Below are 26,406 nucleotides of genomic sequence, written 5' to 3'. Positions count from 1 at the left end.
CATTTGATAATACTAGGTATTTTAGTCTTGTATAACATATAAAAAAGAAGATGTGGTATGATTGCAAATGAGACAACTATCCACAAAAGACCAAAATGACACAAACATTAACAATTGTAGGTAACCGTATGGCCTTCAACAATGAGCAAAGCCCATACCACATAGTCGGCTATAAAAGGCCCTGATAAGACAATGTAAAACAATTCAAACGAGAAAACTAACGGCCTTATTTATGTAAAAAAATGAACGAAAAACAAATATCATGAATATGTAACACATAAACAAACGACAACCACTGAATTACAGGCTACTGACTTGGGACAGGCACATACATAAATAATGTGGCGGGGTTAAACATGTTGGCGAGTTCCCAACCCTCCCCCTAACCTGGGACATTGGTATAACGTGTATACTTAATGATAACCAGAATAAGGAGATGTGGTATGAGTTTCAATAAGACAACCATCAACCGTAAACCAAGACAGGGATCTCCATGGATGAAAATTGAACGATGGAGGAACTTCAAGTGAAGTGATGTAATTGTTAGTAACTGTACATCCTTCAACAATGAGCAAAATCAGTTCCCCATAAGTGTGATAATGAAAAACTTATAACAGGCCTAGCTATATTGGATAATGTAACACGATGTAAACATGTTCAGATGAGAAACCCAAGTTGGATTTTTAAATCATGTATACAAAAGCAATATTGATACGTATACGTCAGTGATGCAAATATATTGTGGTTAATCAAAGACTTGTACTATAACAGTTGATCTTCAAGTTCTGCCCTTATTCATGTTTTTCTGCAAATCAATTCTATCTGCTTTTGAATAAATGCCTTCTAAATATACAAGATGTTAAGCAATATTTTCCCATTGTTTTCCATAAACACAATAAGCATTACAAAGTCATACATGTATAACGCACTAAACCATTATAGGTCAATGTATGGCCTCCAGCACGGATCCAGGGGGGGGGGTTGTTCTGGGGGTTTGAACCCCCTTTTTTTGGACGATCAATTAAGGCATTTGAATGGGTACATGTAATTGGAACCCCCCTTTGTCCTGGGTTAGTAACAACCCCTTTTTAAAATGGCTGGATCCGCTCCTTGGCCTTCAACATGGAGCCTCGGCTCACACCGAACAAAAAAATATAAAGGGACCCAAAATATTGTCTATACATAATTATCTATCTATCTATCTAGTAACATTGTTAGTTTTCTTTAGTGATTGAATAATATGTCATTATTGTACAAGCATTTATGGGATTAAATAATTTGAATTTGAACAATTGAAATGGGAAAATATTTTGGATAAACGTTAGTACATCTGATCAACTGAAACCACATAAGAGAATATCCGATGTCAGTCTTTAGACTTGAATAAGACCGGAGTCTAAAGAATACATCAAGTTCTAAAAAGTGATGTGAAAAAAATGAAAGAATTAAGATTTGATTTCCCTGTCTTAAACAATGCGAGTTTTCATGTTTTGAACATTTGAACTTTCACTGGCGCTAGTTATTTTGTCGGGTCTTGCTGAGGGTCTTGAACAGTACGTCCATCTACTAGTATTAACATATGTATGGTAAATTCTTTGCGAAAAATCCGGTGAAAATATGAATTTTTCTCGCGAGTGATAATATTTTTTTACCTCAATCATGAATGCTGACGTGCTATTTACCTGTATAGTATCATGTGTATCAATTACAATTGAACTTCAAATAGACCATTCCGTACAATGTACAATACAAAGTCGAGTTATTATTGAACTATTCAAAAATAAAATACGGTAAAATAAAATAAATTAAATTCAGATAGATTTAAGATTTGTTTTCCATAGCTGCAAAAGATGTGTTAAATGTCTTTTTTATTTTTTTTATATGTATAGAAATCAAAATGATTATACGGCAATATTTATAATTTTACAAGAAACAAATGTAGCCCCCCAAAAATTAATGTGTGAAATAAGCCCTCAAGAAAATATAAAGCAGTTTTATATGGGGATAAGTTTGACAAGTGTGTGTATTAGGAGTTCCTCGCTAGGTTTAGAGTTTATCATACATGTATATTCAGCGTTATTATGAAGTGATGTGATTCGTAAAACTACGGGTATTGAAAACAACCGTGTATGCATGAATGATTTTACACCTAACTAATTTAATAAAAAAATAATTAAATTGTTATTAAGGTTATATAAAAATTGTCAACTTTTAATTCAGTTATAAACTCAAGATACATTTGGTAACAAATATATTGGGTAACGTTTTTCGATTTTTCTGTTAGTAGTTATCTTTTATCTATTGAAATTGCAGGTATCTAGTGCTGGTTTCGATTTTATTGGTTCGAAGAGATAAGGGCGAGGAAGTGTTAAAAAAATATATAAATTCAGCACATTCACTAAATAACCGAGGAATACAAAAATGTGTTCAGCGGCAAATATTTCAAAATACTTTTTTTTTTAAATCAGTATCTATCTAAAATTAATGTATTACATTGTAGTGATAGTTGTTTCTCTTTGTCACAACCTTATATTTCACACAGTAAATTTTTTTACAAATAATTGAACCTATATCCCTGACTGTTAGACATTTTGTATCTGTGACTTTTAAGTGTACATGAAGATCAATGTTTGGAAGTTGCTACGCTTATAAATTAGCTATGCATCTACAATGGTTGTAGCTATCATATTTTAACTGTTACAACTTTTTCTGCGTTTAAACAGTTTATTTATGACTGTTTCAACGTTTTCCGTGTTGGTACAGTAATTAAATGACTGTTACAACTTTCAAATGGTTGCATCAGTTTTATTACGACTGTGACAACCCTTTAGCCGTTTAATCAGTTTATTTATGACTGTTGCAACGTTTTTCGAGTTGGGACAGTTGTAAATCAACTGTTACAACTTTGAAATAGTTGTATCAGTCCTTTAATAACTGTGACAGTAATTTCTTGCGTTGTTACAGTCGATTTATGTTGTAGACAAACACTTTTAAAGTTGGGACAGTTACAAAAAAAACTGCAGCAGTGAAATTTAACAACTGTTACAACTTTAACAAACATTATCAGTCTTAGAAAGACTGTTACTGGTATGGACAGACGTTTTTTCGTCCAGTAGTGTATTGTGAATGCAATTTCTGTCAGTATAGTATCCTGGTGAAAAGTGTACGGTTTTAAGATCAGACAATAATTCTGATATTTTAAGACCAGATTTATTTGTCCCCTTGTGTTGAGAGACAGGCATGTCATATCAGGTACTCTTTTCCATTTGATTTGATTTTTGGTGTTTAAACGCCACTTTTTAGCACCGTTTTAGGGCTATTTTCGTGGCGGCCAGTTTTTATTGGTAGAGGAAACTGGAGTGCCCGGAGAAAACTACTGACCTCCGATAGGAAAACTGACAATCCTAGTAAATTAAGATTGGAGTCAAGTGCACCAGCACTAGCGGGGTTCGAACCACCGAGCCCCCTAACATGTTCGAAGATTTCAAATCGTTCTTTTATGTAATCCCACTGTAGAAGTATCCATGTACTTCTATGAATACTAAAAGTAAATACAATTTTATGTGAATTAGTTTATGTATTATGCATCGATTGAGTTATAAAGCGATATCAAATGGAACAGACAGGTGACGACATTTATTACTTCGTAATAGTAAACTGAGAATAAGATAAGTTAAATTGCACGAAAGGTGGAAATGTTTATTAAAAAAAATCATATATCTTACTGGTGAGGGATTAAGGCTTTTTGGAGTCGCCTAATTGTTCTTTATGCATTTGATTCCTATATACGATGCAATTATTGATTAATATTCTTTTGATATCGTATTCACCTGTTGTATAAGAGGTAAAAATTAATACATTTTTTCCAAGCGGAGAAGAAAAAACCCTGGTGACAACTGTCGATATAAACCCAAAATTGGAAGCTACTTCTGATTCTATATATGCTGATCCATGTGATAAAATCAAACTTGGACACTTAAGCGATGAAACAGACATAGACATCAAGTAGGTATATCTTATCGAAGCTATCTAACATACATGTTTTCATGCTTTTGGGATTTAAAAAAAAATCATACACTTGTCTTTCTAATTTAACGAGGTCAGTTATCAACTTCTTTTCGTTACTGTACAAAAATAAAGTACAAACTAAACGAAATGTACTAACAATGTAAATAAATAGAAACCTCACTGCGTCCAACCACACATTAGAATACACCTGAAACAGTAATGTCGAAAAAAAAATCGATAGTTGGATAAATCAATATCGAGTTGCCTTAAAAGCCACTCGACTAAGAAACATAAAGCTCAAAGTAAAAAAAAAGGGAAACTGTAATGTGAATTAAAAGATAAACAACTTCAACACCAAAAACTTAAAAAAAAAAATTGTGAAGAAAACACACTGAATATTAGGTTTTTCCGATTAAGTCTTCCACAAATAGCACGAGATGTTCTTTGGCTCATACACCAATGACGTCTTAGAAAATGTAAGTATCAGTTGTGATCCCTTTAATATAGATGTGGTGATATCTGTTTACTCAATTCACGGGTGAAGATGGTATATTGCTGCAAAGGTGAGAAAAATTGAGTTTGTTAGATATTTTAGTACATATATTTGTTTGGACTTTGGACTTTTGATTTTGCCTTTTGATTTTGGATTTTCCTTTTTGAATTTTCCTCGGAGTTCAGTATTTTTGTGTTTTTACTTTTTATCGCTGTGGTCATATTCGAGGTTGACGCCAAGAAATGAGACAGAAGAAGTAAAAGATAGCGAAAAAATGTTCATTGCTTAACTTCATATTTCCACAACATTTTTAACTCTTTTTGTGACATTGTGTTGATTCATATTTTTTCTTCTTATTTTACAGCGTTTGAAATCTTGTGTCAACGGTATCTACCAACTGTACAAGCTACATGAGATTTCAATGGTATTGCCAAAAAAAATTGAATATTAATTTCGCCCTGCATTAATATGTAGCGTCAAAGAGAAGTAAATTTCAAGTCAAGACATTATTTTTCATTAAAGAGGAACATCATGTTCCCTTGATTGATTTTTAAGAATTTTGAAAATATATCTTGCCTGTTAAAATATTATTAATTTGAGGGCAATGTTATGTTAATCGTTTGCTCTTGGTGATGAAGGACCGATATAAAGTAAAACTGCCTGTCATTTGTTAAATATGCAAAGAAAATCAAAACCCTGTCAATACCACTATCAGCATATTATAAACATCCTAGATGTTTGTAACATGGTAAAACAAAACTCAGTTATAAACTATAAGAGGACAAAACTATGTACCCTTTAATAGACAGACGGACGAATACTTGTAGCGAGGTCATACAAAAAGAATTTCAAATCGAATGTGTGTGACCTACATTGAACTATTTCTTGTTGTTCTATTCTATATATTCTGTAGATTACGAAACATGTTACCTCTAGAATTATTTTGGAAGCAAAGGATTTCTAATGCTATACTCTTTGAACAGTATAACAAAAGATTGGATTTTAATGTAAGATGCTTGATGTACATTGTAGAAATGCGCAAATGCCATTTGGTTCAGTTCAATGGTTACTGTTTTAAGATTTAAATGCATCAATATGTTCAAAGTATATTTTTCAACATGTTATTCCTTTTATATTCATTTTGTATAATATTGACTTGTATTATAGTTCAAACTGTTTTGTTGTTTTACTTAATTTTTTATCAATGCATGTTATAATCATATTGTTTCCTTTATTTCATCTCAAAGTGTTAAAGCTTAAACAAATGGTTTCCCAGTAGAACTTTTAGGAAGATATCAATAATAGACTAATTATAAATAAAAAAAGCGCAATATTTTGACGTTTATCAACGTATAGTAAATGGCAATAGGTAGAAAAATTTACTTTACGCAATGGTAGATTGAATACCACCAAAACTCACAAATATATTGTTCAATTTTTAAAATTATTTCAAATCAAGGAATATATTTTCCTCGTGTAAAACTTTGATTCCTTGTCCGGTTTATTAGCTCTTCACTGGTTTACTTATTGATTTTCAAATATTTTGAACACATGCATGATCACTGAACATAAATGTATTGTTTAAATGCGCATGGCAGAGTTAACATGGTTAAATTGATGCCGTTAATGCTAGTATTTCAATCTGTTAATATTATTTTTTATTGTGGATTTATTATTATTTGTGGGATACCAATATTGATTTTGTGTATAATGTTAACAAATTCAATGAAGAAGGAATTTTATTTGTGCTAGTATGCATCCTTTTGTAAAACCATGAAATCAACTATCCACAAAATATTGGTAATCCAAAATAGTATATCTTTTCCTTTACTACCATTAACTGTATTTATTTGTTTTATTTCTATTTGACACTTTTATGGTTTATTTTACCTTTTTAAATATGTTTTCATTTTTTGTTTTAAAAATCATTTTAATCATTTATTCTATATATGAGTTCATAATTTATCTGTATTTCTTGTTTTATTATTTTTATATAAAAGTTTATAGTTTACATCATTTTTTATCAATGTGTTTTGTAAATTCTTATTGTCTCTCGTTATATCTGAAAGTGTATTATTATACACGTGTTGAGCATAAGACTTTTAAGGGTAATCTGTTAAAAAATATATATTTCAAACATGAAATTCATCACTTCCAAGTTGACGTTTCACAGTCTCCTTTCTCGCTTGCTTGAGATTTCAAGTTGGATGTGAGATATGTTATCATATACTTGTATAGCAAAAAACACATACTTTTTACAGTATGATAACAGCAATGAATTTCGTGAATTCCATAAATTTTCCGAAATTGTGATTAGCGGGCCGATATAAAAAAAATTATCCCATGCTTTGATTATTATCACATGCCTTTCCGTAACGTTATCGCATGGCATTCCTGCGGTACTCGGTAAATTCAGGAAAATACACCTCAATGGTACGTTTTCAGTAAACAATAAATTACAAATAAAGGCAACAGTAGTATACCGCTGTTCGAAATTCATAAATCGATAGAGAAAAACAAATCCGAGTTACAAACTAAAACTGAGGGAAACACATCAAATATAAGAGATCTACGACACAACAGAAACACAATGTTAAAATGTAACACACACAGAAACGAACTATAAAATAACAATAACAATAGCCATTTCCCTGACTTGGTACAGGTCATTTTAAGATAAAAAATGGTGGGTAGAACCTGGTTTTGTGGTACAATTATTTGGATACTGGAAAGTATATTGAGTAAAATGAAGAAGAAAAAAAATATTGATAAAATCAATGCATTTTAAAAAATTTCCAACATAATTTAGAAAGTTACTTTAAAAATTTTGACTTTTCCAACCAGCGGTCAATATGTATATTGATGAATTATTTTTTATCGTCATATTAAAATATATCATATAATGCTGTTTTTCTTCCCTGTTGATGCATATGATAAAAAGATTTCATATCGGATGTACTACATGTATATTTGGGGTCCGACGTCTATAAATTTTGCACTTTTTGAACTTCTATTTGAGAACCACTTGAAAGGATCGATACACTATTCTGTGAATTTTCTCTTTTTTCGAAGCATATGATAAAAACATCAAAACATTTCAGTTTTCATCACATGTATTATCAGCTCTCGCTGATATGGAACCTACGGCTGATAATACACTCGATATGAAAAATGTCATGTAATTATCTAATATTATCATATACTTAACATTAATACGATAGCTTTTGCATATGTGTAACCAATATCAAGGGCACCCGTGCAATTTTTTTTTATTATTACGGGAATATTTGTGATGCCCAGTTATGTCCGACAAATAGCGATAAGTTGTATTGCCGATCCAGCGGTAAATCTGTTTGTACAGAAACAGTTGTTTTTGAAAAACAGATGTAAACATGGCTAAATCCAATGATATAGATTTCCAAAATGATGATAGTTAAATACTTGCTCATATGGATCTTTAGGAAGTAACAACGGCCATTGACAATTATGAATCATCTCATAGTACAACATGTAATTAAAATGAATACAAAACTGTAAATGCTTCCAGCTTCCAAATTATCAATGTTTCAAAATGCCTCTATAGGAAATACTATCATAAATACATATGGCGGTAGAATTGCTATTGTTGGACAGTTATAGTGTATGTGTTCGATTCATAATTTAACTTCTTTATAAAGTTTTTGACTGTTTTAGTTATTTTATTTGTTTGTTTTGCCTTACATAAAACAATTGTCGGAAGTAAATGATAAACAGAATAATAAATCACTTTTCCATATCGGCCCGGGTATCACCCCTCGACCCATATTGGCATTCGGGATGATATCCTGGCTGATATGAAAAAGGCTATGAATTAATCTCTATTTAATATTAAAATAAGAAAAGTAAAACACATTATCTCTACCAGTCTTTCGTACTTTTATATTAATCTGTTCAATCTAACTTGCGTTGTGTTTCAGATCTCATTATTAAATTATTTGAAAAAACAAAGGCAACAATTATGTGACCACATGTGCAAAATATCCCTGCCGAAATTTCATTGAAAAGACCCAGACTAGCAACTTATAAATTATGTGTACATACATGTACAGGTTTAGTAGTATGTTTTGTATTTGTTATGTAGTTGATAATTATCAAATATTTATATTTTAACTAGAGTTTTCTACGTTGTGTTTTATATAGTTAATTTAAAATAGTAGTGGTTCTCAAAAAAGAAGACATGTGTATGTATTTCCCTATGTTAAACTAAGTCCCAAATCTCCCATGTAGAAAGAGAAAAAGGACCGATAACTCTGCGTGGAAGATTGCTTAGTCCCCAGCTGGTGGCCATCTTGAATGATGGATCAGCTACAAAGTAACAACACTTCATAAGGAACATTCATACTATGTTTTGTTTTCATTCCATTCAGTGGTTCTCTTAAAGAAGACATTTGTATGTATTTCCCATAAGGTCCTATGTTAAACTAAGGCCCCTGATGGCGGCCATCTTCGATGATGGATCAGCTACAAAGTAACAACAATCGGTTAGCACCTCATGAGGAACCTTCATGCTATGTTTTGGTTTCATTCCATTTTGTGGTTCTCTGAAAGAAGATATTTGCATGTATCCTATAGGGTCCTATGTTAAACTAAGTACCCTGCTGGCGGCCATCTTGGATGATGGATCGGCTTCACAGTAACAACACTTGGTCAGAACCTCATGAGAAACATTCATGCTATTGTGGTTCTCTTAAAGAAGACATTTGTATGTATCCTAAATGGTCCTATGTTAAACTAAGTCCTTCGTTGGCGGCCATATTGGATGATTGATAGGCTACAAAGTAACACTTGTTCAGCACCTCATAAGAAACATTCATGCTATGTTTGTTTTCATTTCATATAGTGGTGAGTGAAAGAAGATATTTGTATGTATTTCCTATAGGGTCCTATGTTAAACTAGGTCCCCCGCTGGCGACCATATTGGATGATGGATTGGCTTCAAAGTCACAACACTTGGTCAGCACCTTATACGGAACATTCATGCTATGTTTGTTTTCATTTCATTCCGTGGATCTCTTAAAGAAGATATTTAGTATGTATTTCCCATAAGGTCCTATGTTAAACTAATTAAGTCCACCGCTGGCGGCTATTTGGATAACGGTTTAGCTACAAAGTAACAACACTTGGTCAGCATCTCTTAAGGAACATTCATGGCACGTTTGGTTTCATTCCATTCAGTGGTTCTCTAGAAGATGTTTAAAATGTAAAAAGTTAACGATGACGACGGATGCGAAGTGATTCCCTTCGGGCTAGGTGAGGTAAAAAAACTGCTAGACTGACATGTACATCATAAAATATTTCCATATGCAAAATATAGTTGACTTATTGCATGTAGTAGTAGAAAAAAGACCAAAACCCAAAACCCCTTACTTTGATCTCTTAATCTGAAATGAGGTCAGGGTTACATGCCCCTGCCATGTGGATCTTACAATCATTCCATACACCAAATATAGTAGACCTATTGCTTACAACAAACTAAAAAACTTAACTATAATCACTGTACTTGAAAATGAGATCAAGGTCAAATGACAACTACCAGTTTAGCATATACATATTTAAATCCTTCCATACATCAAATATACTAGACTTATTGCTTATAGTATGTGAGATATGTACTTGACCACCAAAATTTTACCTTGTTCACTGATCCATAAAATGAGGTTGAGGTCAAGAAAAAGCTATGTTAATTTTTTTTATTATGAGTGGTATGATAACTATATTTTGTATGTACAAACGTACATACACAATACAGTTATCATACCACGTTTGTACATACAAAATATAGTTATCATACCGCTCATAATAAGAGAAATTAACATTACAAAATCTTAACTTTTGTTTCAAGTGGTCGCTGAACCATGAAAATGATATCAAGGACAATGAACATGTGACAGACGGAAACTTCATAACATAAGGCATCTTTATACAAAGTATGAAGCGTCCAGGTATTCCACCTTCTAAAATATAAATTGAAAGCTTAAAGAAGTTAGTTAACGCCACCTCCGCCAGATCACTATCCCTATGTTGATCTTTCTGTGACAAAAGTCTCAGGCTTGACATAAATAAGTTAATTTTCAATTTTACCTGTATAAGAATGATTTTTTTGTTGATAAAATCAGGCAATCAAAGGATTTACCTTTGTTTCAATTTCAATGTTGACATTCTTTTCTTTTAATAACTGTAAACGTATCAATCGTGTGTAACCAATCTCTGACTAAGGGGTTAAATTGAAGTTCACATGACATGCATGATTACAGATCCAATGAGGTCCAATTATTCACTTGCAAGTGAATAATTTATCATCAAGGTTTCTTAGTTTATTTTGACAAAAGTGAACAATGTTAGCTGCGAAAAGCAAATTATCATTTCACTTTCATTCATTTAATGATTGAACAAAAAACCTGTTCTGTGGTTTCAGAGGAGTTGACATCACAAACTGTTGAAGTGGTATATTTAGGTAAATTGTTTTAAGTTCAAAGGAGCATTACTTTCAGGGAAAAAATTAAATCATATTATTTAAGTTATTTTATAAGTCCAATGATCATATCTCTGCACAAAATCATCAGAGTGGAATTACATTCAAACTTAAACTGACACTTGTCATGATAAAGCTATATACCTTTTATCAAATCAATATCTTTAAGAACTACAAAAAAGGTGGGGAAAACTGATTATCTTAATGAATTTTCTAAGGCCAATAAATCTGCACAAAATCTTCAGACCGGAGCAATATTTGAATTTGATCTGTAACATGTCATGATGAAACGATAAACCAAATATCAAATCATTATCTTCAAGCATGTGTGGAAAACTGATTTGCTGGAATGACAGACGAAAGTACAGACAGTCAGACAGACGATGTGCAAACCTTAAGTCCCCTTTGACATCGTCAGTTGGGACTAAAAAAAATAGCATGAAAACTTCCTGTACAAATGCACTTCTACATAGTATGTCTTTATTATCTACAAAGTTTCATTAAATTCTTTTGTGTGGTTTCAGCAGGAGTTGTGATGATAAGAACAGGGCTGACAGACGACAAACACAGGTACATACAGACGGTTAGACAGACCGACAGGTCAAAACATTAAACCTGATGCAATAAATAACATAGGGTATAATTAAATGGTTACATTATTGCTAACAATAAACAACATGTAGATATTTGCTTTATTAACCTAACAGTTGCAGACTACCTTTCTACAGAATAACTCCAGAGATTATTACAGAAAAATTATGAAATTTGAGAAAGTAATCAAGTCCCACACTTTTTTTTTGTTTTTTTGTTTTTAGTCTTGTTGGGTTGTCATTATGAAGGCAGTAAGAATTATTCTAATCCGTTTTTAGGATACAATTATTCAGAAGATTTTGCCTACAAGAATCGAAAACAGTTAACTGAAAAGCTCTAGAAGCTTGAAATAATGTTGTTTATATCTTTGTCTCTTTGTGATGACTGTCTTCCCTTCTGTATAAGGAGTTTCGTATTCGAGTGTGTCAACAGTCGTGTCATTGAAAGTCTCATAGCATTTAGAACACTGGGACTAGTAATGTTAACGTATTGATGAACCTGAGATCACTTCAAGAATTGTTGTTGACAAAAGTATCATCAATCCTGATATTACAATTCCAGATCAGATTATTAGAAACAGTTTCATTATTAACAGTCTCTTCAAGGGGGTTCATTTGTTTTAAAAATGTCTGTGTTAATGTAACCATGATGCATTATTATTATATCACTTGAAGTTCTGCTTGAACATATTGTAATAGGTATATTTTCCAAAGCTCTTTGTCAGTAACTGGTTGGTTGCTGGTTTCAATCCTTTATTATATATATGCAGGGTAACATCCTGATATGTGATACTTTCCATTTCTTCATTGTTATCTACAGAAATCTCTTCCTGGTCAGAGTGAATGCTACAATAAATAAAGCAAACAAATAAAAACACACACACATTACAAAATATATATTAATTGGAAATATAATGACAAGTGATCTATGAACATGAACAACATTTATAGACATGTTATATGTGTATACTGTGCGAACCTTGTTCATTGTTTGGACCTTTTTGTTTTCTTTATAATTATATTTTAATGATTTAAAACATTTTGATTCGGTCTAAAATTTTAAGAAGTGAAAAACAGTTGAATTCTAGGTTACCACTTATCCAGCTTTCAGAATTTTGACAAAACAACTATCGCAGAATATGACATCCTTTTACATCTGAATCAGAGCTAGGAATTAAATGATCGAAGTTATAATTTTTCTTGATAAAAGTTGGATACAAAATTTTAATCCTGTTTAATACAGCTAATTTCATAATGCTTGCAATTGTATAGAGTAAAACATTGGTTGGCTTGCTTGCTTCGTTTGTACAAACATTAACCTTTGCTTTGAAATTAAGATTGTCAACGTCAAACAATATATATAGGCATAGTTAAACCTGTATATATTATATCATAATTTGATTTGACATTATCCCAATTACAATTGTACAATATACAAACAAAGCAAGCAAGCTAACCAAAGTCTTACTCTACATGCTTTAGGAAATTAGCTGTAAAAGGAACTCACAGTCTGGATATTACATACCTGTTGGATTACTAGTCAGGTGTATTAAAAAATCTTGAGTCTAAGCTTTCCAACCTCTCTAGGAGACTTCTGGCATATTTAGATTTAAGAACTCTGACACTCATAGTAGTACGAGGTGGTTGCTCTGTATGTTTTCTTTTCGTTGGCAGATTTCTGTACAACTTATGTTTGTAGACTGAAAGTACTGTATCTGGCAATTTTTTTTGAAATGATGACTTCTTAAGTGCTATAGCTGTAAGATCATCTTCATCAACCTCATTTTGAAAGATTTCAAAATTTAATGCCAGCCATATAGAGACTATTGTTCCAACGTTCAGGCCATGGTCACATAGAGTATCAAACAGATACATATCTTCAGATATATACAGCCTGTCTTGTTCACAGTTGTACATAATAATCCTTACTTTATTATCTGAAGCTAGAAATGATGGAATACAAAGATTTTGAAGCTTTGGATACTGTTTTACTTGATAAAAAGCATTTGTTATAGTCTGAGCAAATGACTGTCTTAAGGTTTTTTCAGTTTTAAAGAATTGATCTTCACATGTAGTAAAAATATCAGTTTTTGGGGTCAAATTGGATCCTTCTCCATCTGCGCCATTTGTCTGTTCTAATTGTCTTTGCTTCTTTCGATCTGGCTCTGGTAATTCATCATGTTCATATTCTTGAGTTTCATCCATATCAATTTTAACAGTACTTCTATCTATTAGAATATCAGGATATCCATGCCAGTAGTCTGGATTTCCTATAAAAAGTTAATGATAAATAACAGTGAATTTGAGCTCTTAAAAACTTATCATGTCATTAAGAGTGTCTCATATTGGGGAAAAAATAAATAGCACACTAGAATTACTGTGAGTGAAATATCAATCAGATCAAAATCTGAAATAGAAGGTGCAAATATATAACTAAAGGCTCTAAAGAGCCTGTGTCACTCACCTCGGTCTATGTGCATATTAAACTAAGGACATAGATGGATTCATGATAAATTTGTGTTTTGGGGATGGTGATGTGTTTGTAGATCTTACTTTACTGAACATTCTTGCTGCTTATAATTTTCTTTATCTATTATGAACTTTGACCAGTAGTTACAGTCAATAACCAAAAGCTGCAAATATTTCTTAAAATTACCAATTCAGGGGCAGCAACCCAACAACCGGTTGTCTGATTGATCTGAAAAATTCAGGGCAGAATGATCAAAGGGTTCAAATTGGCACTAAATTTTTGAAATTTTTAAAATCAGGCCAAAAAATTACAAAATCACATAGAAATATGTTTACTTGTGATAATACTATTGCAACAAAAATATATTTTTTGCCCACTGTCCGTTAAAATTTATGAAGCTATGACCCCTTAAAGAAATATTATTTGTATTTTTGGTCAATTTTGGTATTTTTTCCCCATAATTTTAACTGTTTTGGCATAATTAACCATGGCCTCCATTCAGGATCCAAAAAGTTATTATATTTTTGAAATCTGTATCAAAATTGGAATCTTTTGGTTACAACACATTTTAGATCGTAAGTAGCGGCCAAGCTTTTTCCAAAGCTTTTATGTCTGAAAATTGCACAAAATCATCATATTTTGACCAAATGTCCAAAATGGGCCTACTTTGGAGAATTTTATGTACTTTTATTAAAATAACTGATTTATTTAGCATTCAGGCTTTTGAAATAGACTCATTTACGAACCAAATTGTGACCTTTTTGGTGTTTTATGATAAAGTTGTAATTTTAAGCCATTTTGTGCCATAAGTGAACTTTGTCCTTTATCAGTGCCAGATTTGCTCTTAATGCTTTGGTTTCAAATATATGAGCCATAAACTGCATTTTTCACGATTTACTATTTTTAGCCATGTCAGCCATCTGGGTTTTGTGGGGGGAGGACATCAGACACATTTTTTAAACAAGATACCTTATAGTGATGATTGTGGACAAGTTTGGTTAAATTTGTCTTAGTAGTCATGGTAGTTTCAGAGGAGAAGATTTTTGTAAAAGATTACAAAAATTTACAAAAAAATGTTAAAAAATTGACTATAAAGGGCTATAACTTCTAAAGGGTTCAACTGACCATTTTGGTAATGTTGACTTATTTGTAGATCTTACTTTGCTGAACATTATTGATGTTCACAGTGTAGCTCTATCTATAATAATATTCAGGATAATAACCAAAAGCTGCAATTTTTTTTTTTAAATTACCAATTCAGCCTCTAGCAGGAGATTCCTAGCTAAGGTCGGAATTCTGAGCTTTGAGATTGGAGTTCAGACCTACATAATTTGGAAAATTGTACTTATTTTTTTTTTAGCTTGGAAAATGTTTGGAAATTTGTACTTTGTCAATTTATGGTTTCAAAAAAAGCTTGGAGCTTTTGACTTTGCCATTTTTATAGGTTGGAGATAGTTCGGAATTTTGGACTTGACTTTTTTATAGATTGGAAATTATTCGTAGTTTTGGACTTTGTCATTTTTATAGGTCGGAGATCTTAGAGATTATTCAGAGTTTTGGACTTAGTCCCTGGGGCAGCAACCCAACAACAGGTTGTTGGATTCATTTGAAAATTTCAGGGTAGATAAATCATGACCTGATAAACAATTTTACCCATCAATCCCATGTCAGATTTGCTCTAATTGATTTGGTTCCAGAGATATAAAAAAAATCTACATTTCACCCCTATGATATGATCTATTTTTAGTAGGGATGTCATAATATCTGAAATCTAATACTCGGATACTCAGTCAAGATACTCCAGATGAATCTTAAACGTCTATTGAAAACTTTAGATTTAAGGTGGGATGCAGTGTTTTATTTTTGTTATTATCTTTCATAAACATAAGTCAAATGTATTACGAACATAGCTGGCTCCTCGTTTTTTTTTGTGTCAATTTAAGTTTTATTTAACAATGAATTACTGACTGCTGTTTCTACAAATAACCTATCATAATACCAATCATTGTTTGAAATCAAATATCAATAAAATCAAAAATATTTGAATATAAAATCAGACAAAGTAGACAACATACAGTACAGGTAGAGACTTATTTTTATGAATGTCTTAATCCGTCTAGTCGGATATGAATAATCAGACATTTTTATGGTAGGTAGTATGGTCATTAATCAACAGATCCAGGTGTGAATGGTAATATATTTGTCCTTTCATCTTAATCCGTGATACTAGAATTACGGTTCACTGATTTCAGAATCAGGTTACCTGTAGTTTTAACCTGTCAGTCACTTTATTGATTATATTAGTTCTACATTGTATTTGACATATAATATTGTTACAGGTGAAATACAAGAGAAAACTTTGTTTTAATAAAAATAGCCTAATTTTTTTAATTATGGTTTTTATATTTCAACTGCTATCTATTTTCTTTGTTCCTCAAAATTATTTTTATTTTGTGTTCCTTGTTTGTTTTTTGTTTTTTTGTATCTTTTTTCTTATGTGTTTGCATAAAATTTTTAAACATATTTTTATTCTTTATCTGAAAGTTATTTTTGTTTTACTGATTTATTTTCCACGTAAATCCAGTGATTAGCAGAATGCTGTCCAAGTGCTGCTGCATATGTTTTAGTTTGACGCGGTCACATGCAAAATATTTCTATATTAATCACACTACATTAATTTTGTATTTAATATTCAGTCTGTGTTGGGTCAGTTCCGAGATGAAAATAATTATTGTATACTAGTAGCTTGATGATTCTTTATAGTTGTGAATTTACTTTTTACTGTAAACAAATATTGTCCGAAAGTTGGAGATGTATAGATTAAAAATAGAACGCAAATAATAACACTAGAAGAAGATATTGATTCTTCCCGGGCATAAGTTTATTTTAATATTTCCGTGTTTGTTCATTATGCTAAATTAATAGAGCTGCATTGGGGGGTTGGAGGGGTCCGGATCTCGAAATCCCTGGTTTAAAAACACGAAGTCCCAAGGTCCCGAATCTAAATAAATATAAATCCCGACATCTCGAAAAAACAATTCCCAGATCCCGAAAGGGTCAATCCCGAAATCCCGAAATTAATTGCATAATATTAATTTACGCACAATCCATGTAAATTTGGAAACTTATATGTTATATTTTTAACAGCATCTGTAACAGTTCCTGAAGAGTTTGAATTTTTTATGATACGACTTGTCCATTAATTTGTCAAAAAGAATATTGGACTTCAAATTACTTGTTCTTTTTCGTGTTGCTCATCAGTCTTACTTGTTCTGTGTTGTTGTTTTTGCACCATCGTTTGTATGATTTTCTTTTTTTTTAGTCATGACATTGTCAGTTTATTTTCGACTTTTGGGTTGAAGGTAAAATCAGAACACACTGTTGAATTTAAATTTTGAAATTTTAAAGAGTTTCAGACATGTATGTTAAGATGTGAATTGTTGTCGTTCAGGCTTATATATATTCCAAATTTTCTTTTTAAAAAAAATGTACGCATAAGCCTTGTATACCTCTAAATAATACTTTACCTATAGATGTATCCCCATAGTCAAGGTCTTCTTGACATGCAGGACATGTCTGTAAATCAATAGGTGTACATTTACCATCAATCACAAATTTCCCAGTTGGTGCAAGTTTTGAGAACAAGTGATGGGCAAGGATAGCTTGAACCTCTACTTCACTCTTTGCTTCTTTAACCTTTCCTAAATGCTTACTGTTACATTCTATAAATATTGATAATATATATAAATGACAATAGCACATGTAATACATATTGCATCCTTTGTTTAAAGTAGAATTTTAACAATCTGCTGTAACATTTGTACAAGCAAAGCTCACAATAAATATGATAAATTAATACATACACCAGCATACATTTTACCTCATTTTAAACAAAATAAAAATCAATGTCAAGCGCAGCTAACCACTTTACACCAGCAGAGGTCCATCAAGTGAAAGTCAAGCAAATATGGTGTCTTTATATGCAAATGATATGTTGTGATTTTCCACTGTTTCAGATAAGGGTAAAGGTTGGTACCAATTAAAAAGTTTAAACCCGCTACATTTGTTTGCAACTGTCCTAAGTCAGGAATCTAATGTTCAGCAGTTGTCTTTTGTTGATGTGGTTCAAAAGTGTTTCTCATTTTTTATATAGATTAGATTGTTGCTTTTCCTTTTTTAATAGTTTTACACTCATGACACTAGTCTTTTTTTGGGCCCTCTATAGCTTGCTGTTAGGTGTGAGGCTGTGAGCCAAGGCTTTTGTTGAAGATCGTACTTTGACCTATAATTGTTTTCTTGTTTCTAATTGTGACTTAATATTGGATTGATAGTTGTCTCATTGGCACTCAAACCAAGTCTTCTTATATCTATCATGTATCGACATGGACATAATAATGTACTTAACACAATAATGTTAAGACACATTACTGTGAAAGTATTATTTTTCTTCAGTTTGTTAGTTGTTATTTGAGTTGTTTGGTTGCTGTTTATTTGATGTATACCCTATATCTTCTTTCAATTTTAATGTCAAAAGTGCAGAAATTAATTTGATCTGTAATCATGGCAAGAGAAATCTCAGTATGTTTATAGTACTGTAGAGATAATTTGATGTTGGGCATGTTGGGAGAGTTAAAATAGGTCCCATATATACAGGCAAAATTTGCTAACATGAATTTCACATCAATCTCAAGTGAAATTCACATGAAAAATTTCATGTGAGATTCACCTCAATCGAGCTTATACATGAAATTCCTGTAAAAAATTTTCATGTGAATTTCACGTGAATTGAGATTCACATGAATCTGATGTGAAATTTTTCACATGAATTTCACGTGAAATTTACAACAAAAAAAATTGATATTTTTCGTGATTTTAATTAAATTTGAAAGTTCGGATGTTATTCGAATTACTCTATTTTAAAAATTCATGTGAATTTCACGTGAAAATTTTTTACGTGATTTTCATGTGAAATTCACATGAGTTTCACATGAGAATCATGTGAAACTCACAAAAGTTGTTTTCACGTGAGTTTCACGTATAAGCTCGTTTGAGGTGAATTTCACGTGAGATTCACATGATTTAAATTCACGTGAAATTGATGTGAGTGAAATTTGACTGTGTATATATATATACATGTATATCCAAGAATGAAAGATTATTTAAAGGAGACTGAAAATATAAATCTCAGTATCAAATCAGTACATGTACAACAAGAGGCTCTCTAAAGCCTGAATGGCTCACCTTGATTTTTTGGCATTTATTTTTCGTTTAAGAGTTTCAATGTCCAATTTCATCGTAGTTTTTTTTTTTTTTGGTTTAATGTTTATTTATAAGTGTTAGAAAATGCAGCTTTTGGAATTGGATCAGTAGTTTGAGCGGAAAAGATCTTTTATCGTTAAAAAACATGATAAACAAATTCTGTAAAATTGTCCTAAAAGGGCAATAACTCTTTAAGGGGTCAATTGACAATTTTGGTCATATTAAATTATTTGTAGATCTTACTTTGCTGAACATATCTGCTGTTAACAACTTATATTTATCATTAATGCTATTCAAGATATTAACCAAAAACTGCAAAATTTTCTTAAAATTACCAATTTAGTGGCAGCAACCCAAAAAGTCTGAAAATTTCAGGGCAGATAGATCTTGACCTGATCAACAATTTTACCTCATGTCAGATTTGCTCTAATTTAACTGCTTTGGTTTTTGAAATATAAGCCAAAAACTGCATTTTACCCCTATGTTCTATTTTTAGTCATGGTGGCCATGTTTTTTTACGAAACAGTAAATAAAACACAAACGTTATTCTAGATACCCTTAGGATCTTTCTGCTTAAGTTTGGTTGGAGTTGGTTCAGTGGTTTCAGATAAGAAGACTTTTTAAAGTTAGAAAATATGATAGGCAAATTGTATAAAATTGTCCTTAAAGGACAATTTGCTTTAAGGGGTCAATTGAAAATTTTGGTCATATTAAAATATTTGTAGATCTTACTTTGCTGAACATATCTGCTGTTAACAACTTATATTTATCATTAATGCTATTCAAGATATTAACCAAAAACTGCAAAATTTTCTTAAAATTACCAATTTAGTGGCAGCAACCCAATAATGGGTTATAAGATTCATCTGAAAATTTTAGGGCTGATAGAGCTTTACCTTATGACCACTTTTACCTCATGTCAGATTTGCTCTTACTGCTTTGGTTTTTGAAATATAAGCCAAAAACTGCATTTTACCCCTATGTTCTATTTTTAGCCATGGCGGCCGTTTTTTTTTTACGAAACAATCAATAAAACACAAAGTTTATTCTAGATACCCTAAGGATCATTCTGCTTAAGTTTGGTTGGAGTTGGTTCAGTGGTTTCAGATAAGAAGATTTTTTAAAGTAAAAAATTAAGATAAGCAAATTGTGTAAAATTGTCCTTAAAGGGCAATAACTCTTTAAGGGGTCAATTGACAATTTTGGTCATACAAAACTTATTTGTAGATCTTACTTTGCTGAACATATTTGCTGATACAGTTTATCTTTATCATTAATACTATTCAAGATAATAACCAAAAACTGCAAAATTTCCTTAAAATGGCGGCCATGTTTTTTGACAAAACAGAAAATAAAACACAAACTTTATTGTAGATACCCTAAGGATTATTCAGCTTAAGTTTGGTTGGAATTGGTTCAGTAGTTTCAGAGGAGAAAATGTTTGAAATAGTTTACACCAGACGGACGACGACAACGTCACCAAGTGATTGCTGAAGCTCACAGTTCCTTTGGAACGGTGAGCTAAAAATGATTTACAAAATATACAATGATACATGTGGCAGAAAAATTTTAAATGCAGACAAGTACACAGCACACATTTCACTGAGCACCTTAACTCTTGGCTTTAGATAAGACACAATAAAAATATTCAAAGCAGTTTACAGATACTGGTATATAACTAGAGGCTCACCTGATATATTTATTTACAATTGATGCATGAAATAATGCAACCGGTTATACTCTTGCTTTAGTTTCAGAGATATATAAGTAAATAAATTGCTAAGCCGAGCGCAGCTAGATATGACCATATGACATGTATGATGACTACAGAGATCCAACCCTGAATAGTTGTGGCAAAAATTAACACAATATTCATGTTTGACATGTTTGATACAGATCAGAAATTGGATTTTTATTAAATATTTGACACATAATCATGATAATAGGTTTCTGACAGACTGACACAGAATAACTGCAGGTCAAAAAACTTGAATTGGTTATGTGATTTGAATCTATATTTATTTATTTCACTATGCTGTTGGGAATTGAACCCCCTCGGTCACACGACAAAATTATCATCATTAATTATGTCTATGAGCTGATAGACAAAACAATGTCAGCCAATCAGATGATGTGTTACATGTACATGTACATTCAAAATTAATTTATTGATATTTTTTAACAGATAATTATATTCAGTCAATTTCTATAGTATAATTATTGACTTGAATGCTTTCTAGTAGTCTCAGAGGGTAATAATAAATGAACTTGCAAATCCTTTTCATGATTTTAAATTCGTACATCATCTTGATCATTCTTTTAATATAAATTCTGAGTTTATCAATACAAAACATTGTTTTATTATTAATCCACCAAAGACAAGTATTTCAACCATGTCAACAATCAGTGAGAAAAATTATAATTAATGCTTCAAAACGGGTAACACGAATGACCGAATAACACTGTTATTATCCGAATAACACTTGTAATGACCGAATACCACTTGAAATTATAATATTAGCACATATTTGTGACTTTTAAACATTGATAATTAAATAATAATATATTATCGATATATTTTATAACTTAAAAATGATTTACAGAAATGAAGAAAGCAAAAAGAGTTTATAAAGATCATTTTAAATTTAGTGTGTACATCGTACATGGCGGCCATTGTGGCCATTGTGGCTGCCATCATTCGATGTACACACTAAATTTAAAAAGTTTTTAATGAACTTATCTGCTTTCTGCAAATCATTTGTCAGTTATAAAATATATCGATAATATATTATTATTTAATTATCAATGTTTAAAAGTCACAAATATGTGCTAATATTAAAATTTCAAGTGTTATTCGGATAATGACAGTGTTATTCTGTCATTCCATGTACCGCTTCAAAACAAGCCATCATCTTTTAGATATTTCCATGTGATTTCATAGAATTTCAAGAATATATATATACATTATAAATATCTGAATAAGTATTAAACTTAAATGCCCTTTTATGATAATATACAAATTCAAGTAGGGAGAACCAACCCAGGGTGAAATGACTCTATGGGCGAACAAACTCAGGGCAAACAGACCAGGGTGAACATGTATTCAAGGGGAACTGACATGATACAGTATCGGTACATCAATAAATTTGTACCAAATAGTGAAAAATACTTGCCGTCCAGTATAAAATTTTGTACACATTGTCTTAATAGTTTCACCACTTGATATCTTGATTCATTAGATGTCTTTTCGCCGCAATAATTCTCGACAATCTCTTCTATGCCGTCACACCAAAACCAAGATAGATTCATCGATTCCTCACTTTCAATTGTGTATTTAAGAAAAGCGTCAGAAAAGTATGCAGAAGAAGTAGCATTTGTATTTTCTATTTGCACATTCGAAAAAAGCCTGTTTGTCACATTATAACACCTTAATGTCTTCTTATCTAAGCTTGTTGACTGACTAAAGCACAACTGAAAAACATCTGTCATTTTCCTTCAGCCAGGGGAATGTAAGTTAAGGGGAAGGAAACCAATGTTAATATGCTTGGAACATTTTATTCTAACCTTCAGTCTCTTCTTTTCTGTAATTTCCTCCTACTAACGAGGAGCACATCAAATAAGGATTTAAAAAACAGAATATGGCGTATATACATGGGCACAATAATTTTAATCATCAACGAGGCTTAAATTACACGGGTAGAAATTGGCGATGAAATTCATTTAGAAATTTTCTTTTTTAAAATGCATGTATCATACCAAAAGTTTCATCCATCATAACATTCTCTTGTTTTGATAAAATATCGGGTAAGAGCTAGCTGTTCGGAATATAATTTGATTTGTGTTATGCTTTGGGTTCTATGTTTTGACGCAAGTATGACTTAACGTTATAAAATAAATATTTTTATATTTGAACTCTGTCAATAAAAGGTCAATACCCCGCTTTATAACCATAAAACCGGCGATAGGAAGATCCAGGTGGGGGCCTGGGGACCCGACCCCCCCCCCCCCCCCATTCTTGGGAAAAGATTTGTTAATTATATAGGAAATCACTGAATCATGACTGGAGCCCTCCCCCTTTAGGTCAGTCAGCACCCCCTTTATGAAAAGTATTGGATCCGCCACTGCCGGCAGTTATTTTTTGTTGAAATTAATGTGCATTTTGCCGTGTTTTTTGTTTTGCTTATTATTTGTGAACGAATAAGAATCAATTAGTAAAATGTAGCAGCTAGATAGTTTGTCGTCGATTTGCAATACATACTTGGTCCGCGCGGCGTATTCGAACTGTTTCATTTAACGTACCGTGAAGTTTCACTGCAATTTTTATTTCAAATGCTCTTGTTACACTAGTCCTTCAGCGTGGTATTTTCTATTTCTCTTAAAGTTTGGTGATATTTTCATTATTATTTAGTTTCCTCGTTGACTGGGGACAGGCACAAAGAATTGTGGCGGGGTTTAATATGTTTCTTGCGATCTCAAACCACCCCCTAAACACCAAGTGAAAGTAATGTAAAGTATACTCCATGTACTACTTTTTGAGTAAAATGAGGTCGAAATTTTGTATATCTGCTCCAAATTCGGATTTGTGGCCGTATTTTCCCTTTCGAAAGAAAGACATACTTTTTTGTTTTAAAAGATAAACACAAATTGTTTTTTGTTAAATAATTTGTAATTTCTGTATTATATAAGTATCCTAAAAAATTATACATTTTTTTATTCAGAAATAACTCATATTTATCAAAAGTTCGTGAAATGTACGTAGAAAAAAACCTTATTTTTTTTACTGTATATTTATCAAAGGATTTTGGCCTCAAATTTCAGGTTCATCTAGTGCAAGAGTTTGGACACTTTTTAAAAACTTAAGTGTCTATTACAATTGAATTAATTAGTTTATGTGAAAGATTTCAACTGATTGGGTCATTAAAACGCTCCGGTTCAAGCTTAAGGGCATCCGATACAGTTTCTCGATATAATGTCATTTTTATAATTTTGAAATATGTTGTAGGCCTTGGCGAGTTATAAAATAAAACACAAAATAAAACATAGGTCACCGTGCTTGTTTTCGAGAAAATTGAGGCTGAAAAATGGGGATTTGTGCAATTTTGTAAAAAAATTAGGCAATGTTATAAAATTTTTGGAGCAGATATTCTTCGTCGTAAATTATTAAGATCGGGTTCAATCTGAAGCTGTGATAAGTGGCAATAAGGAAAAAAAAATCACTATACGAATAACTATAAAATTATTAAAGTCTTGCTTGACATTGCGGACCAGATGCTCAAAGTGGTATTTCTCTAAACCTAAAAAAATGGAAAAAAACTGTTTCTGAAAATGTCATTTTTATCATTTTTCTGCATAAACTGCATTTTGTCATGCTTTCTCCAAATCTCAAATAAAAAATATAGGTCACCGTGCTGGATTCCATGATAATCACGATTTATCCTAAAAAATTGCGTCACCCCTTTGTAACCTCAACGTTAGCGCTAAAGTGCACGACGTCGCTGGCAGACAATTTCGACGTTATCGCTTCAAATTACCGGCGACATTTTTCAGATGTATAAATATTACTTGTAAAGTACTTTCTATAAATTGGTAACATTGTTTTCGGAAGTAAAATCATGTGAATAACAAATACCTCTCTGTGTTTGTGGTCTAAGTGAGAAACTTCTCAAGAAAAGTTATTACGGACTGTTGATAATTTTTACGGCTTTCAAAAATTTAAGACTCGGCAATTTAGAACATGACATACAGGTACATTTACTGTACACACTCGTATATTATTTCATACTGTATGATGACCTCTAGATGTTGTTCTTTGTTTTGTTTTGTTTGGTTGGCTGCTGTTTCATTACACATACTCCTTAATATCCTTTTATTCACTTTTTTATCACTGAGAAAATCCGTTTTTGTTGATACGAATTTAAAAAAAGTTAGCGTCGTTTGGACAGTAATCAAATTTGCAGTTACTTTTCTCGTTTGAGTTGTTTTACCTTGTCATCTCGGGACCTTTTATAGCTGACTATGCGGTATGGGCTTTGCTCATTCGGTTGAAGACCTATAGTTGTTAATTTCTGTGTCATGTTTGTCTCTTGATGAGAGTTGTCTAATTGGCAATTATACCACATCTTCTGTTTTATGTGGTCAGAAAACAGAAGCAAAATGTTACAAAGGAGAATCTTCAATTTGCTAATGGATGCTTTTGTCCAGACAGAGAAACTATAATTTTGAAATTTTTGATTTGGCCAAAAAATGATTGAATTAATAGCGAGAGGACTGGATATATTATGATTAGTTGCAATTAAAATCATTCTCTCATAGCGTAATTTTATTGGTAAATAACTATATATTTTTTTCACCACAGCGCGTACATAAAATACCGCATGTCCATTCCCCTGTCTGTCCTTCCGGACTTCTTGTTAATTAGATTTTTCAAGTGTACAATTCTTGCCAACTTTCTATAAAACTGATATCGTATGGACACGTTCGAAAATCAGTGCATATCAACTATTCTTTAAAAGAGTTATGCCATTTGGAAATATTAATTATATTGCATTGTATTTTCTGTCATTCCGTCATTTCTCTAATATATCTATAAAAAAAAATAAAGAAAAAATAAACAGCTGTGCTTCGAGCGCATGATACACCCTTCGTCTCATGAAAAAAAAAACCAACATAATATATGTTTTTAAAATAACACGGGGGTCGTACGGAAGTCATGCTAGGTATATCCTGACTCATTCATTATTCTTGCTCAATTATAAGTTTATATATCACAACATGTTTTATATGATCCCCAAATTGAAGCTCAATAAAAATTCAAGAACTCAAAAATGAATTAAAGAATCATCACGAAAAAGTATACAGATCTTAAGAATAATTTAACTAAAAAGTATGTGAAGTTCTATGCAATTATTATAGATAGTTTCTGAGATACGGCGCGACATGTGAACCCCCAGCCCCTTTTTGTCATAAACTCAATAACTCTAAAATCAAATTCTGAATCATTCTCAAAAGTATATACAAGTTCTTCAGAAGCAACATTTCTGTCCCTATCCAATATATTATACCTTCATTTTCCAGT

General features: G+C 31.7%; 2 protein-coding genes across 2 annotated transcripts in view; one reads left to right on the top strand and one right to left on the bottom strand.

The window, feature by feature from the left end:
- The window catches only part of LOC143074208 (uncharacterized), a 35,851-nt gene extending 30,329 nt beyond the window's left edge, over positions 1–5,522 (top strand). Inside the window, exons 8-9 of the mRNA XM_076249758.1 lie at positions 3,871–4,005; positions 4,866–5,522. Coding sequence (XP_076105873.1) covers positions 3,871–4,005; positions 4,866–4,872 — 142 coding nt within the window. The 3' untranslated portion in view covers positions 4,873–5,522. The remainder of the gene's footprint in view (positions 1–3,870; positions 4,006–4,865) is intronic.
- Positions 5,523–13,133: 7,611 nt separating this feature from the next.
- On the bottom strand, positions 13,134–22,944 carry LOC143074207 (uncharacterized). Its single transcript, XM_076249757.1, has 3 exons — positions 22,896–22,944; positions 17,600–17,794; positions 13,134–13,872 (listed from the first exon to the last, which is right to left on the bottom strand). Exons 1-3 carry the CDS (start codon positions 22,942–22,944, stop codon positions 13,139–13,141), a joined length of 978 nt encoding a protein of 325 aa, XP_076105872.1. The 3' UTR covers positions 13,134–13,138.
- Between the last annotated feature and the right edge of the window lie 3,462 nt (positions 22,945–26,406).

This window comes from Mytilus galloprovincialis, chromosome 5, assembly GCF_965363235.1.
Source record: "Mytilus galloprovincialis chromosome 5, xbMytGall1.hap1.1, whole genome shotgun sequence".
In the NCBI taxonomy this organism is placed as follows: Eukaryota; Metazoa; Mollusca; class Bivalvia; order Mytilida; family Mytilidae; genus Mytilus; species Mytilus galloprovincialis.
The sequence above is the reverse complement of the archived record's forward strand: the minus strand, read 5'-3'. Positions and strand labels throughout refer to the sequence as shown.